The following is a 14,689-nucleotide window of genomic DNA, read 5'->3' as shown; positions in this document are numbered from 1 at the left end:
TCATGTAATTATGAGGCCAAAAGTTTCTATGGATGAAAGCCATTATTTGATTTAAAGTAACTTTTGGCATCACAATCTATAGATTTTTTTAATAGTTACTTCACAATTAATAACACAATTATGACTTTTTCTTGTAGGTTTATTTCTTTTATTTGTTATTAAAATAACTGCTATTAAGTTAATTTTAGCTTGGGTTGTAAGTTTGAAAGTTGTTCTCTACGATTCTGTGAGGCCAAAGTCTATAAAAGATGAAAATAATTTTAGGTTAGATAGTTCAACATTCAGCCAATTATTTATTTTTATTTATACTATTTTCGTGTGGTATAGCAAGAATAATGGTCAAAAATCAAGTATTTTAGGATCAAAAAACGGCACGTCAATTTCCAGATAATATTAGCACTAATAAGTCTAAAAATCTAACCAAATATTGACTTTTTTAAAGTGTTATAAGTTTACTGACGAGGTGGCTGAGAAAGGGGATGAACCCTGAAACTGGTATCACCAAAATAGTATAAATAAAAATAAATAATTGGTTGATTGCAGAACTACCTAACCCAACTTTATACCCGCGCTAATATGGAAACAAACATATCAAAATAATTGGCTCATTAATAGCAACTTTGGACCTGTCGTCCTTTATATTTGGCTAAGTAGCAAGTATTTAAAAAATGTAAATTATCACTTTAACTTTGAATAAAAAATATTTTTATGAATGCGTCTACAGATACTTCTACCATTCACAGTCTAATTTTGTTTTAACTTCATACAAAATGTTTCGTATTATGGAAAAAATCTGAATCTTTACACTTGGGGGTGTGCCTGAATATATAGCACCGAATATTGATTCACATGAATTTTACTGCCTCGATTTGACCAAATTTTGGGTTTCCGATTTTAGATTTATTCATGTACCTTGTACTTTAATGTATGTTAGCACATGAGTCCGAAAGTTATTCGTCATGTAATTATGAGGCCAAAAGTTTCTATGGATGAAAGCCATTATTTGATTTAAAGTAACTTTTGGCATCGCAATCTTTAGATTTTTTTAATAGTTACTTCATAATTAATAACACAATTATGACTTTTTCTTGTAGGTTTATTTCTCTTATTTGTTATTAAAATAACTGCTATTATGTTAATTTTAGCTTGGGTTGAAAGTTTGAAAGTTGTTCTCTACGATTCTGTGAGGCCAAAGTCTATAAAAGATGAAAATAATTTTAGGTTAGATAGTTCAACATTCAGCCAATTATTTATTTTTATTTATACTATTTTCGTGTGGTATAGCAAGAATAATGGTCAAAAATCAAGTATTTTAGGATCAAAAAACGGCACGTCAATTTCCAGATAATATTAGCACTAATAAGTCTAAAAATCTAACCAAATATTGACTTTTTTAAAGTGTTATAAGTTTACTGACGAGGTGGCTGAGAAAGGGGATGAACCCTGAAACTGGTATCACCAAAATAGTATAAATAAAAATAAATAATTGGTTGATTGCAGAACTACCTAACCCAACTTTATACCCGCGCTAATATGGAAACACACATATCAAAATAATTAGCTCATTTATAGCAACTTTCGAACTCTCGTATTTTATATTTGTCTAAGTAGCAAGTACTTAAAAAATTTAAATTATCACTTTAACTTTGAATAAAAAAATATTTGTATGAATGCGTCTACAGATTATTCTACCATTCACAGTCTAATTTTATCTTAACTTCATACAAAATGTTTCGTATTATTGAAAAAATCTGAATCTTTACAGGGGGTGTGCCTGAATATATAGCACCGAATATTGATTCACATGAATTTTACTGCCTCGATTTGACCAAATTTTAGGTTTCCGATTTTAGATTTATTCATGTACCTTGTACTTTAATGTATGTTAGCACATGAGTCCGAAAGTTATTCGTCATGTAATTATGAGGCCAAAAGTTTCTATGGATGAAAGCCATTATTTGATTTAAAGTAACTTTTGGCATCACAATCTTTAGATTTTTTTAATAGTTACTTCATAATTAATAACACAATTATGACTTTTTCTTGTAGGTTTATTTCTCTTATTTGTTATTAAAATAACTGCTATTAAGTTAATTTTAGCTTGGGTTGAAAGTTTGAAAGTTGTTCTCTACGATTCTGTGAGGCCAAAGTCTACAAAAGATGAAAATAATTTTAGGTTAGATAGTTCAACATTCAGCCAATTATTTATTTTTATTTATACTATTTTCGTGTGGTATAGCAAGAATAATGGTCAAAAATCAAGTATTTTAGGATCAAAAAACGGCACATCATTTTCCAGATAATATTAACAATAATAAGTCTAAAAATCTAACCAAATATTGACTTTTTTAAAGTGTTATAAGTTTACTGACGAGGTGGCTGAGAAAGGGGATGAACCCTGAAACTGGTATCACCAAAATAGTATAAATAAAAATAAATAATTGGTTGATTGCAGAACTACCTAACCCAACTTTATACCCGCGCTAATATGGAAACACACATATCAAAATAATTAGCTCATTTATAGCAACTTTCGAACTCTCGTATTTTATATTTGTCTAAGTAGCAAGTACTTAAAAAATTTAAATTATCACTTTAACTTTGAATAAAAAAATATTTGTATGAATGCGTCTACAGATTATTCTACCATTCACAGTCTAATTTTATCTTAACTTCATACAAAATGTTTCGTATTATTGAAAAAATCTGAATCTTTACAGGGGGTGTGCCTGAATATATAGCACCGAATATTGATTCACATGAATTTTACTGCCTCGATTTGACCAAATTTTAGGTTTCCGATTTTAGATTTATTCATGTACCTTGTACTTTAATGTATGTTAGCACATGAGTCCGAAAGTTATTCGTCATGTAATTATGAGGCCAAAAGTTTCTATGGATGAAAGCCATTATTTGATTTAAAGTAACTTTTGGCATCACAATCTTTAGATTTTTTTAATAGTTACTTCATAATTAATAACACAATTATGACTTTTTCTTGTAGGTTTATTTCTCTTATTTGTTATTAAAATAACTGCTATTAAGTTAATTTTAGCTTGGGTTGAAAGTTTGAAAGTTGTTCTCTACGATTCTGTGAGGCCAAAGTCTACAAAAGATGAAAATAATTTTAGGTTAGATAGTTCAACATTCAGCCAATTATTTATTTTTATTTATACTATTTTCGTGTGGTATAGCAAGAATAATGGTCAAAAATCAAGTATTTTAGGATCAGAAAACGGCTCATCAATTTCCAGATAATATTAGCACTAATAAGTCTAAAAATCTAACCAAATATTGACTTTTTTAAAGTGTTATAAGTTTACTGACGAGGTGGCTGAGAAAGGGGATGAACCCTGAAACTGGTATCACCAAAATAGTATAAATAAAAATAAATAATTGATTGATTGCAGAACTACCTAACCCAACTTTATACCCGCGCTAATATGGAAACACACATATCAAAATAATTAGCTCATTAATAGCAACTTTCGAACGCTCGTATTTTATATTTGTCTAAGTAGCAAGTACTTAAAAAATTTAAATTATCACTTTAACTTTGAATAAAAAAATATTTTTATGAATGCGTCTACAGATTCTTCTACCATTCACAGTCAAATTTTGTCTTAACTTCATACAAAATGTTTCGTATTATTGAAAAAATCTGAATCTTTACAGGGGGTGTGCCTGAATATATAGCACCGAATATTGATTCACATGAATTTTACTGCCTCGATTTGACCAAATTTTGGGTTTCCGATTTTAGATTTATTCATGTACCTTGTACTTTAATGTATGTTAGCACATGAGTCCGAAAGTTATTCGTCATGTAATTATGAGGCCAAAAGTTTCTATGGATGAAAGCCATTATTTGATTTAAAGTAACTTTTGGCATCACAATCTTTAGATTTTTTTAATAGTTACTTCATAATTAATAACACAATTATGACTTTTTCTTGTAGGTTTATTTCTCTTATTTGTTATTAAAATAACTGCTATTAAGTTAATTTTAGCTTGGGTTGTAAGTTTGAAAGTTGTTCTCTACGATTCTGTGAGGCCAAAGTCTATAAAAGATGAAAATAATGTTAGGTTAGATAGTTCAACATTCAGCCAATTATTTATTTTTATTTATACTATTTTCGTGTGGTATAGCAAGAATAATGGTCAAAAATCAAGTATTTTAGGATCAAAAAACGGCACGTCAATTTCCAGATAATATTAGCACTAATAAGTCTAAAAATCTAACCAAATATTGACTTTTTTAAAGTGTTATAAGTTTACTGACGAGGTGGCTGAGAAAGGGGATGAACCCTGAAACTGGTATCACCAAAATAGTATAAATAAAAATAAATAATTGGTTGATTGCAGAACTACCTAACCCAACTTTATACCCACGCTAATATGGAAACAAACATATCAAAATAATTAGCTCATTTATAGCAACTTTCGAACTCTCGTATTTTATATTTGTCTAAGTAGCAAGTACTTAAAAAATTTAAATTATCACTTTAACTTTGAATAAAAAAATATTTGTATGAATGCGTCTACAGATTCTTCTACCATTCACAGTCTAATTTTATCTTAACTTCATACAAAATGTTTCGTATTATTGAAAAAATCTGAATCTTTACAGGGGGTGTGCCTGAATATATAGCACCGAATATTGATTCACATGAATTTTACTGCCTCGATTTGACCAAATTTTAGGTTTCCGATTTTAGATTTATTCATGTACCTTGTACTTTAATGTATGTTAGCACATGAGTCCGAAAGTTATTCGTCATGTAATTATGAGGCCAAAAGTTTCTATGGATGAAAGCCATTATTTGATTTAAAGTAACTTTTGGCATCACAATCTTTAGATTTTTTTAATAGTTACTTCATAATTAATAACACAATTATGACTTTTTCTTGTAGGTTTATTTCTCTTATTTGTTATTAAAATAACTGCTATTAAGTTAATTTTAGCTTGGGTTGAAAGTTTGAAAGTTGTTCTCTACGAGGCCAAAGTCTACAAAAGATGAAAATAATTTTAGGTTAGATAGTTCAACATTCAGCCAATTATTTATTTTTATTTATACTATTTTCGTGTGGTATAGCAAGAATAATGGTCAAAAATCAAGTATTTTAGGATCAAAAAACGGCACATCATTTTCCAGATAATATTAACACTAATAAGTCTAAAAATCTAACCAAATATTGACTTTTTTAAAGTGTTATAAGTTTACTGACGAGGTGGCTGAGAAAGGGGTGAACCCTGAAACTGCAATCACCAAAATAGTATAAATAAAAATAAATAATTGGTTGATTGCAGAACTACATAACCCAACTTTATACCCACGCTAATATGGAAACACACATATCAAAATAATTAGCTCATTTATAGCAACTTTCGAACTCTCGTATTTTATATTTGTCTAAGTAGCAAGTACTTAAAAAATTTAAATTATCACTTTTAACTTTGAATAAAAAAATATTTTTATGAATGCGTCTACAGATTCTTCTACCATTCACAGTCTAATTTTGTCTTAACTTCATACAAAATGTTTCGTATTATGGAAAAAATCTGAATATTTACACTTGGGGGTGTGCCTGAATATATAGCACCCAATATTGATTCACATGAATTTTACTGCCTCGATTTGACCAAATTTTGGGTTTCCGATTTTAGATTTACTCATGTACCTTGTACTTTAATGTATGTTAGCACATGAGTCCGAAAGTTATTCGTCATGTAATTATGAGGCCAAAAGTTTCTATGGATGAAAGCCATTATTTGATTTAAAGTAACTTTTGGCATCACAATCTTTAGATTTTTTTAATAGTTACTTCACAATTAATAATACAATTATGACTTTTTCTTGTAGGTTTATTTCTCTTATTTGTTATTAAAATAACTGCTGTTAAGTTAGTTTTAGCTTGGGTTGTAAGTTTGAAAGTTGTTTTCTACGATTCTGTGAGGCCAAAGTCTACAAAAGATGAAAATAATTTTAGGTTAGAGAGTTCAACACTCTGCCAATTATTTATTTTTATTTATACTATTTTCGTGTGGTATAGCAAGAATAATGGTCAACAATCAAGTATTTTAGGCTCAAAAAACGGCAGATCAAATTCCTATTAATATTAACACTAATAAGTCTAAAAATTTAACCAAATATTGACTTTTTTAAAGTGTCATAGGTTTACTGACGAGGTGGCTGAGGAAGGGGATGAACCCTGAAACTGGTATCACCAAAATAGTATAAATAAAAATAAATAATTGGTTGATTGCAGAACTACCTAACCCAAATTTATACCCACGCTAATATGGAAACAAACATATCAAAATAATTAGCTCATTTATAGCAACTTTGGACCTGTCGTCCTTTATATTTGGCTAAGTAGCAAGTATTTAAAAAATTTAAATTATCACTTTAACTTTGAATAAAAAATATTTTTATGAATGCGTCTACAGATACTTCTACCATGCACAGTCGTAATTTTGTCTTAACCTTATAGAAAATGTTTCGTTTTATGGAAAAAATCTGAATATTTACACTTGGGGTGTGCCTGAATATATAGCACCGAATATTGATTCACATGAATTTTACTGCCTCGATTTGACCAAATTTTGGGTTTCCGATTTTAGATTTATTCATGTACCTTGTACTTTAATGTATGTTAGCACATGAGTCCGAAAGTTGTTCGTCATGTAATTATGAGGCCAAAAGTTTCTATGGATGAAAGCCATTATTTGATTTAAAGTAACTTTTGGCATCACAATCTTTAGATTTTTTTAATAGTTACTTCATAATTAATAACACAATTATGACTTTTTCTTGCAGGTTTATTTCTCTTATTTGTTATTAAAATAACTGCTATTATGTTAATTTTAGCTTGGGTTGAAAGTTTGAAAGTTGTTCTCTACGATTCTGTGAGGCCAAAGTCTACAAAAGATGAAAATAATTTTAGGTTAGATAGTTCAACATTCAGCCAATTATTTATTTTTATTTATACTATTTTCGTGTGGTATAGCAAGAATAATGGTCAAAAATCAAGTATTTTAGGATCAGAAAACGGCTCATCAATTTCCAGATAATATTAGCACTAATAAGTCTAAAAATCTAACCAAATATTGACTTTTTTAAAGTGTTATAAGTTTACTGACGAGGTGGCTGAGAAAGGGGATGAACCCTGAAACTGGTATCACCAAAATAGTATAAATAAAAATAAATAATTGATTGATTGCAGAACTACCTAACCCAACTTTATACCCGCGCTAATATGGAAACACACATATCAAAATAATTAGCTCATTAATAGCAACTTTCGAACGCTCGTATTTTATATTTGTCTAAGTAGCAAGTACTTAAAAAATTTAAATTATCACTTTAACTTTGAATAAAAAAATATTTTTATGAATGCGTCTACAGATTCTTCTACCATTCACAGTCAAATTTTGTCTTAACTTCATACAAAATGTTTCGTATTATTGAAAAAATCTGAATCTTTACAGGGGGTGTGCCTGAATATATAGCACCGAATATTGATTCACATGAATTTTACTGCCTCGATTTGACCAAATTTTGGGTTTCCGATTTTAGATTTATTCATGTACCTTGTACTTTAATGTATGTTAGCACATGAGTCCGAAAGTTATTCGTCATGTAATTATGAGGCCAAAAGTTTCTATGGATGAAAGCCATTATTTGATTTAAAGTAACTTTTGGCATCACAATCTTTAGATTTTTTTAATAGTTACTTCATAATTAATAACACAATTATGACTTTTTCTTGTAGGTTTATTTCTCTTATTTGTTATTAAAATAACTGCTATTAAGTTAATTTTAGCTTGGGTTGTAAGTTTGAAAGTTGTTCTCTACGATTCTGTGAGGCCAAAGTCTATAAAAGATGAAAATAATGTTAGGTTAGATAGTTCAACATTCAGCCAATTATTTATTTTTATTTATACTATTTTCGTGTGGTATAGCAAGAATAATGGTCAAAAATCAAGTATTTTAGGATCAAAAAACGGCACGTCAATTTCCAGATAATATTAGCACTAATAAGTCTAAAAATCTAACCAAATATTGACTTTTTTAAAGTGTTATAAGTTTACTGACGAGGTGGCTGAGAAAGGGGATGAACCCTGAAACTGGTATCACCAAAATAGTATAAATAAAAATAAATAATTGGTTGATTGCAGAACTACCTAACCCAACTTTATACCCACGCTAATATGGAAACAAACATATCAAAATAATTAGCTCATTTATAGCAACTTTCGAACTCTCGTATTTTATATTTGTCTAAGTAGCAAGTACTTAAAAAATTTAAATTATCACTTTAACTTTGAATAAAAAAATATTTGTATGAATGCGTCTACAGATTCTTCTACCATTCACAGTCTAATTTTATCTTAACTTCATACAAAATGTTTCGTATTATTGAAAAAATCTGAATCTTTACAGGGGGTGTGCCTGAATATATAGCACCGAATATTGATTCACATGAATTTTACTGCCTCGATTTGACCAAATTTTAGGTTTCCGATTTTAGATTTATTCATGTACCTTGTACTTTAATGTATGTTAGCACATGAGTCCGAAAGTTATTCGTCATGTAATTATGAGGCCAAAAGTTTCTATGGATGAAAGCCATTATTTGATTTAAAGTAACTTTTGGCATCACAATCTTTAGATTTTTTTAATAGTTACTTCATAATTAATAACACAATTATGACTTTTTCTTGTAGGTTTATTTCTCTTATTTGTTATTAAAATAACTGCTATTAAGTTAATTTTAGCTTGGGTTGAAAGTTTGAAAGTTGTTCTCTACGAGGCCAAAGTCTACAAAAGATGAAAATAATTTTAGGTTAGATAGTTCAACATTCAGCCAATTATTTATTTTTATTTATACTATTTTCGTGTGGTATAGCAAGAATAATGGTCAAAAATCAAGTATTTTAGGATCAAAAAACGGCACATCATTTTCCAGATAATATTAACACTAATAAGTCTAAAAATCTAACCAAATATTGACTTTTTTAAAGTGTTATAAGTTTACTGACGAGGTGGCTGAGAAAGGGGTGAACCCTGAAACTGCAATCACCAAAATAGTATAAATAAAAATAAATAATTGGTTGATTGCAGAACTACATAACCCAACTTTATACCCACGCTAATATGGAAACACACATATCAAAATAATTAGCTCATTTATAGCAACTTTCGAACTCTCGTATTTTATATTTGTCTAAGTAGCAAGTACTTAAAAAATTTAAATTATCACTTTTAACTTTGAATAAAAAAATATTTTTATGAATGCGTCTACAGATTCTTCTACCATTCACAGTCTAATTTTGTCTTAACTTCATACAAAATGTTTCGTATTATGGAAAAAATCTGAATATTTACACATGGGGGTGTGCCTGAATATATAGCACCGAATATTGATTCACATGAATTTTACTGCCTCGATTTGACCAAATTTTGGGTTTCCGATTTTAGATTTACTCATGTACCTTGTACTTTAATGTATTTTAGCAAATGAGTCCGAAAGTTATTCGTCATGTAATTATGAGGCCAAAAGTTTCTATGGATGAAAGCCATTATTTGATTTAAAGTAACTTTTGGCATCACAATCTTTAGATTTTTTTAATAGTTACTTCATAATTAATAACACAATTATGACTTTTTCTTGTAGGTTTATTTCTCTTATTTGTTATTAAAATAACTGCTATTAAGTTAATTTTAGCTTGGGTTTTAAGTTTGAAAGTTGTTTTCTACGATTCTGTGAGGCCGAATTGTACAAAAGATGAAAATAATTTTAGGCTAGATAGTTCACCACTCTGCCAATTATTTATTTTTATTTATACTATTTTGGTGTGGTATAGCAATAATAATGGTCAACAATCAAGGATTTTACAATTTTCTTCCTTTATCGCATCCTCTTTGCTCCAGCCTTACTCCGCTCTTTTCCACTCCTTTCATCCACCCTGCTTCTCTTCCATCTTCATTCAATATTTCTGTTATACTTTCCTTTTTTCTTTAATTTCGCCCTAGTCTTGTAGCATGTATTCTAAAGTCTCTTGCACTTCTCCACACATCCTATATATTCTTCTGCTTTCGCTTAAGCAAAAGTTATTGTTTCTTTCTTCATGTCCACCCCTCTGTCTAGCAATTACTTTTCTGATATTATCTTTAGACGAGTATAACCCCCATTGTACCTAGGTTCCTTTATACTCGCCATTGGACGTATTTGTCCTTGTCGCCACTTTCGAGGAGACCTTTACTTTTCCACATCTCATTCATTATTTCACAGAGTCTTTCAATCAAATCATCCGTTCTAAACGTCCATACATCATTTACCAATCCATTCCTCCCTGGTCTTTTCCCTCTTTTCGACCCTCCAACTTGTTTCCATATTTTTTCCACTGTAATGTTCGGCCATTCTTTATCTCTCACAATTCTCGGTTTAACTCTTTTGTGCTACAATACTCTCATTTCCACTCATTAGTTTCATGAAATGTTACTTCCATTGTATTATTAGCATTTCTTCACTGATCATGTTTTTGTTTTTCCTTATTTTGGTTCTTGCTCTGATTTTATGGCTTTTATTTTATTTCTTCTTTCGGAATCTCTTCTTTTTTTTCTTCACACCGACCTATTATTATTTCTTGCTGGACAGTACTCTTCTTTTTTATCTTTCCCTTTTTACACCTTCGTAAACATTTTCTTTCTTATGTTTTTAAATCTCTGCATCTATTAACCCGCCATTTGTTTCTCTTTTCTGATTTCTTCGTTATAAATGCTTTTCTTATTGCTGCTTTTTCAGTTGTTGTTTTTAATTCTTCTATTTTATTTTAGCTTACTTCTTTTGAATTCAATTTCCAACATCTTTTATAATGCTCAGTTCCCTTCTCCTTTTTATCTACTTCCTTATTTGTGACTCCGACTTTTCTACTTCTATCCCTCAATTTTACTTCTTATAGCATGTGGTCGGAATCAATTCTTTCTCCTAATTTAAATGTTTCGGCTTCTTCATCAGCTACTGGGTTACATATACAGGTAAATTCTTTATCTTCATCCCCCTCCTTCACCCCATTCAAGACTACCAAACTCTTTCTTCAATTAATTTCCATAGAAATTTTCTGTCTTTATTTAAAATTTTATCTTTAGATTTTTCTGTGCGTTCTCCGCTATATTCCCTGCTTTTGTTGCCTATTTTGGCGTTAAAACCATCTACTATCAGAAGAAATTCTTCGTTAGACTCCTCAATTTTTTCTTAAATTTTTTTCTTCTAATTTTTTGTAATTCCAATGCAATACAATATGCAATTTCTTTTTTTCTTTTATCTTTCTTTCCACTATGCGTTCCACTTCTATTACCCGCTCTTCGATTTGTTTTATATCTTTTGTCACCCCTGTTATGGATCCCCCACTTGCTTCACCCTCATCTTTTCCTTTTTCCTTGTTCAATTTATTCCCCTTACTCTTTAGTATCCATGTTTCTGTTAATCACACAAAATCAAAATTTTATGTACTCATTAAATAAATTCTGTTTATTTTTCTTAATAATGCAATATTTCAAACAAGCAATTATAACCCCATTTGTCCTCCCCGCTTTTCTTTTCCATTCCCTCTCTATTTTTTTTTATAATTACCACCCCTTCTCTTTATGCTTCCTTGCTCAGTTAATTCCAACTCTCTTTGTAAAATTTTTCATCCAAATTTCCCTGTGTTCATTCCATGTCCTCAACTTTCCGTTTCTTACATTCTATAGCTGTTGTGTATCTTTTTTTTTCTTTCTTACTCTCTAACTTCTTTCTGAATTTTTGGCTCTTCTACTGTCCAACTGTTTTCAGTTGCTTTATATTTTCTTTAATTTTAGATAAATTTCCAACATTCTTCTGGAAATTACTATCTTCAAACAACTTCCCGTATTTATATAAAACCTAGTCATAATATTTGCTTTGTTAAGTAAATCATCTATGCAACCAACTTTTATACTTAACAATCTTTTCTCAAACCAAAATTGTTAAAATTACTGTTAAAAGATGTCACTGGATGTGCGTGAGTCCAAATGTTACGTTGAATGTGTGAGTCACTTCGGCCTCAAAAGCTACGGCGAGGCCGAAACTTCCAATTTGAGCCCAAAAGTATATATACGTGAGAGAATTTGAGGTCGAAAGTTATCATTAACATATATATGTACATATATACAAGTTTTTGTCAATTTTTAAAAGAAACATTTTTTTTAAGTATAAAAGGTCATAATTTCTCTTTATTGAAAGAATACTTTTTTTGTTAAATTGTGATAATAGTACGTGACTGAGTCACGTTTTTTGTGGCATTTTGTTTCTTGTCGTGTGATAATATTAATTATTATTGTGTGCTGTATAATGACGCGACAAAACATTTTTGCATCGTACTGACTTTTCTCTAAATTAAACTCATTACATTTTTTGCTTTTTAAGAAGTTAGTACGCTTGCATTTATATTTAACAATAAGCTCTATTACTACGTTTTCCTTTTCAAAATCATTATCATTGTAACCTTGTGTAATTTCCTTTGTTGTTCCTATGTTTCACCTGCTTGATTTTTTGCTTTTCAGGGTCAGGAAAATTTAGTAAGTAAAATAATTATTGTAAAATTAATTAATGGAAACTAATAACTAGTCGCTATTTACTAACTTTTATTATAATTGGACATACACGACAGTTAGTTTTTGCTTATTAGGCAACACCATTTTAATTTCATTGCAATTTATTTTTCATTGGATATATGTTTTATTTTTGTTTGTTTGTAGTCGTTATTGTTATTTACTAAAATTATTATGGCCTTTTATCATAATTATAGCAGTAGAAAATTCCTAACATGAGTAGAGTGGTAGTTTCCAGATCTATATACTAAATCTAAAACTGTAATTAAAATTAAAATTTCATATTAGAAAAGAAAAACCAACGCGGTAGAGTCTTCGATTTAGAATCGCACATTTTTAATGAGCTTGTTTGCTTGGTCCCTTCTAGGGTAAAGGTACAGGATCTGGACATCGGACGCTCTTGTATGGTAATGCTATATTGCTACGTCATCAAAACAGTGATATGGTAAAATTTTCAATTCAACGTTAAACTGTTATTCAAATGCACTATTTTAGTATTTGGCTTGTTTGTCGACAAGCTCAAGTAACGATAAACTCGCTTTTGATGTCGGTTTACAAGAACATAGTCAAGGTGAGGCATGCTGGTGGACAGTCCATCCAGCCAGCAAACAGAGGTAAGATACTTAAATTATTAAAAATTGAAGAGTTCACCAATTAATTTTAGATCCGAGGGTGAAAAGGTACGCGTAGGAGATGACTTGATTTTGGTCTCTGTTGCCACTGAGAGATATTTGGTATGACACATAAATTACGTGCATTTTTTTTTTGTTTTAATTTGTATCAATTTTGTTCAGCACACCACTAAAGAAAATGAAGTTTCTATTGTAAACGCCAGTTTCCATGTAACTCATTGGTCTGTACAACCGTATGGCACTGGAATTTCTCGAATGAAATACGTTGGATACGTTTTTGGCGGTGACGTACTTAGATTCTTCCATGGTGGTGATGAATGTTTGACAATACCGTCGACATGGAGCTTAGACTCAAAGTATAAGAAATATAATGTTTACAAAAACAAATTAATTTAAATTTTTTTAAGTATCGTAATTTACGAAGGTGGAAGCGTTATGTCTCAAGCACGTTCTCTATGGCGACTCGAATTAGCAAGAACGAAATGGGCCGGTGGATTTATAAACTGGTCACATCCTATGAGGATACGACATATTACTACTGGAAGATACCTTGGTGTTAACGAACACAATGAACTGTATCTTGTCAGCAGGGAAGAAGCCACTACAGCGACCACAGCTTTCTGTCTTCGACAAGAAAAAGATGATCAGAAGGTGGTTCTAGAAGATAAAGATTTAGAGGTTATTGGAACTGCTATTATCAAATATGGTGATTCTACAGTAATTGTTCAGCATTCTGAATCAGGCTTGTGGCTTTCTTATAAAGTAATTTAAACGTGATTGCATCGAAATATTTTCATTTAATTACGTCTTTGCAGTCTTACGAAACTAAGAAAAAAGGTGTTGGAAAAGTCGAAGAAAAACAGGCCGTATTACACGAAGAAGGAAAAATGGATGACGGTTTAGATTTTAGTAGAAGTCAAGAAGAAGAATCGAGAACTGCACGAGTTATTCGCAAATGCAGTTCATTGTTCACTCAATTCATTAAGTAGGGATAATCAGCCAAATTAATTTGATTTTACATCATATACCATTTTGTTTTTAGTGGATTGGAAACACTTCAGATGAATAGACGACATTCAGTATTCTTTTTAGCAGTTAATTTGAACGAGATGGTAATGTGTCTGGAAGATTTGATCAACTATTTTGCTCAACCTGAGGAAGATATGGGTAAGATATTATTTGTTAGAGGCTGTTTTCAAATTATGTTTTTGTTAATACAGAACATGAAGAGAAACAAAATAAATTTAGGGCGTTAAGAAATAGACAAGATTTATTCCAAGAAGAGGGCATTTTGAATTTAATTTTAGAAGCTATTGACAAAATCAATGTGATTACTTCCCAAGGATTTTTGGCTGGGTTAGCTGGCGATCAAAATTGGGACATGATTTCAGGTTATCTTTATCAACTACTCGGTATATT

General features: G+C 30.2%; 1 protein-coding gene across 4 annotated transcripts in view; it reads left to right on the top strand.

Annotated features, from left to right (window-relative positions):
* LOC135134857 (ryanodine receptor) overlaps window positions 1-14,689 on the top strand; it is a 61,289-nt gene that overhangs the window by 21,288 nt on the left and 25,312 nt on the right. For 2 of the 4 annotated variants that reach the window (XM_064063715.1, XM_064063716.1), the window contains exons 5-13: window positions 12,591-12,605; window positions 13,006-13,083; window positions 13,134-13,252; window positions 13,303-13,372; window positions 13,433-13,626; window positions 13,678-14,032; window positions 14,086-14,255; window positions 14,313-14,437; window positions 14,491-14,682. In XM_064063715.1, coding sequence (XP_063919785.1) covers window positions 12,591-12,605; window positions 13,006-13,083; window positions 13,134-13,252; window positions 13,303-13,372; window positions 13,433-13,626; window positions 13,678-14,032; window positions 14,086-14,255; window positions 14,313-14,437; window positions 14,491-14,682 — 1,318 coding nt within the window. The remainder of the gene's footprint in view (window positions 1-12,590; window positions 12,606-13,005; window positions 13,084-13,133; window positions 13,253-13,302; window positions 13,373-13,432; window positions 13,627-13,677; window positions 14,033-14,085; window positions 14,256-14,312; window positions 14,438-14,490; window positions 14,683-14,689) is intronic. The other 2 variants (XM_064063717.1, XM_064063718.1) reach the window with 1 other exon arrangement.

Source organism: Zophobas morio, unplaced genomic scaffold (assembly GCF_036711695.1).
Source record: "Zophobas morio isolate AGI-343-1 ecotype UQ-CSIRO unplaced genomic scaffold, CSIRO_AGI_Zmor_V1 ptg000024l, whole genome shotgun sequence".
NCBI lineage: Eukaryota > Metazoa > Arthropoda > Insecta > Coleoptera > Tenebrionidae > Zophobas > Zophobas morio.
The sequence above is the reverse complement of the archived record's forward strand: the minus strand, read 5'-3'. Positions and strand labels throughout refer to the sequence as shown.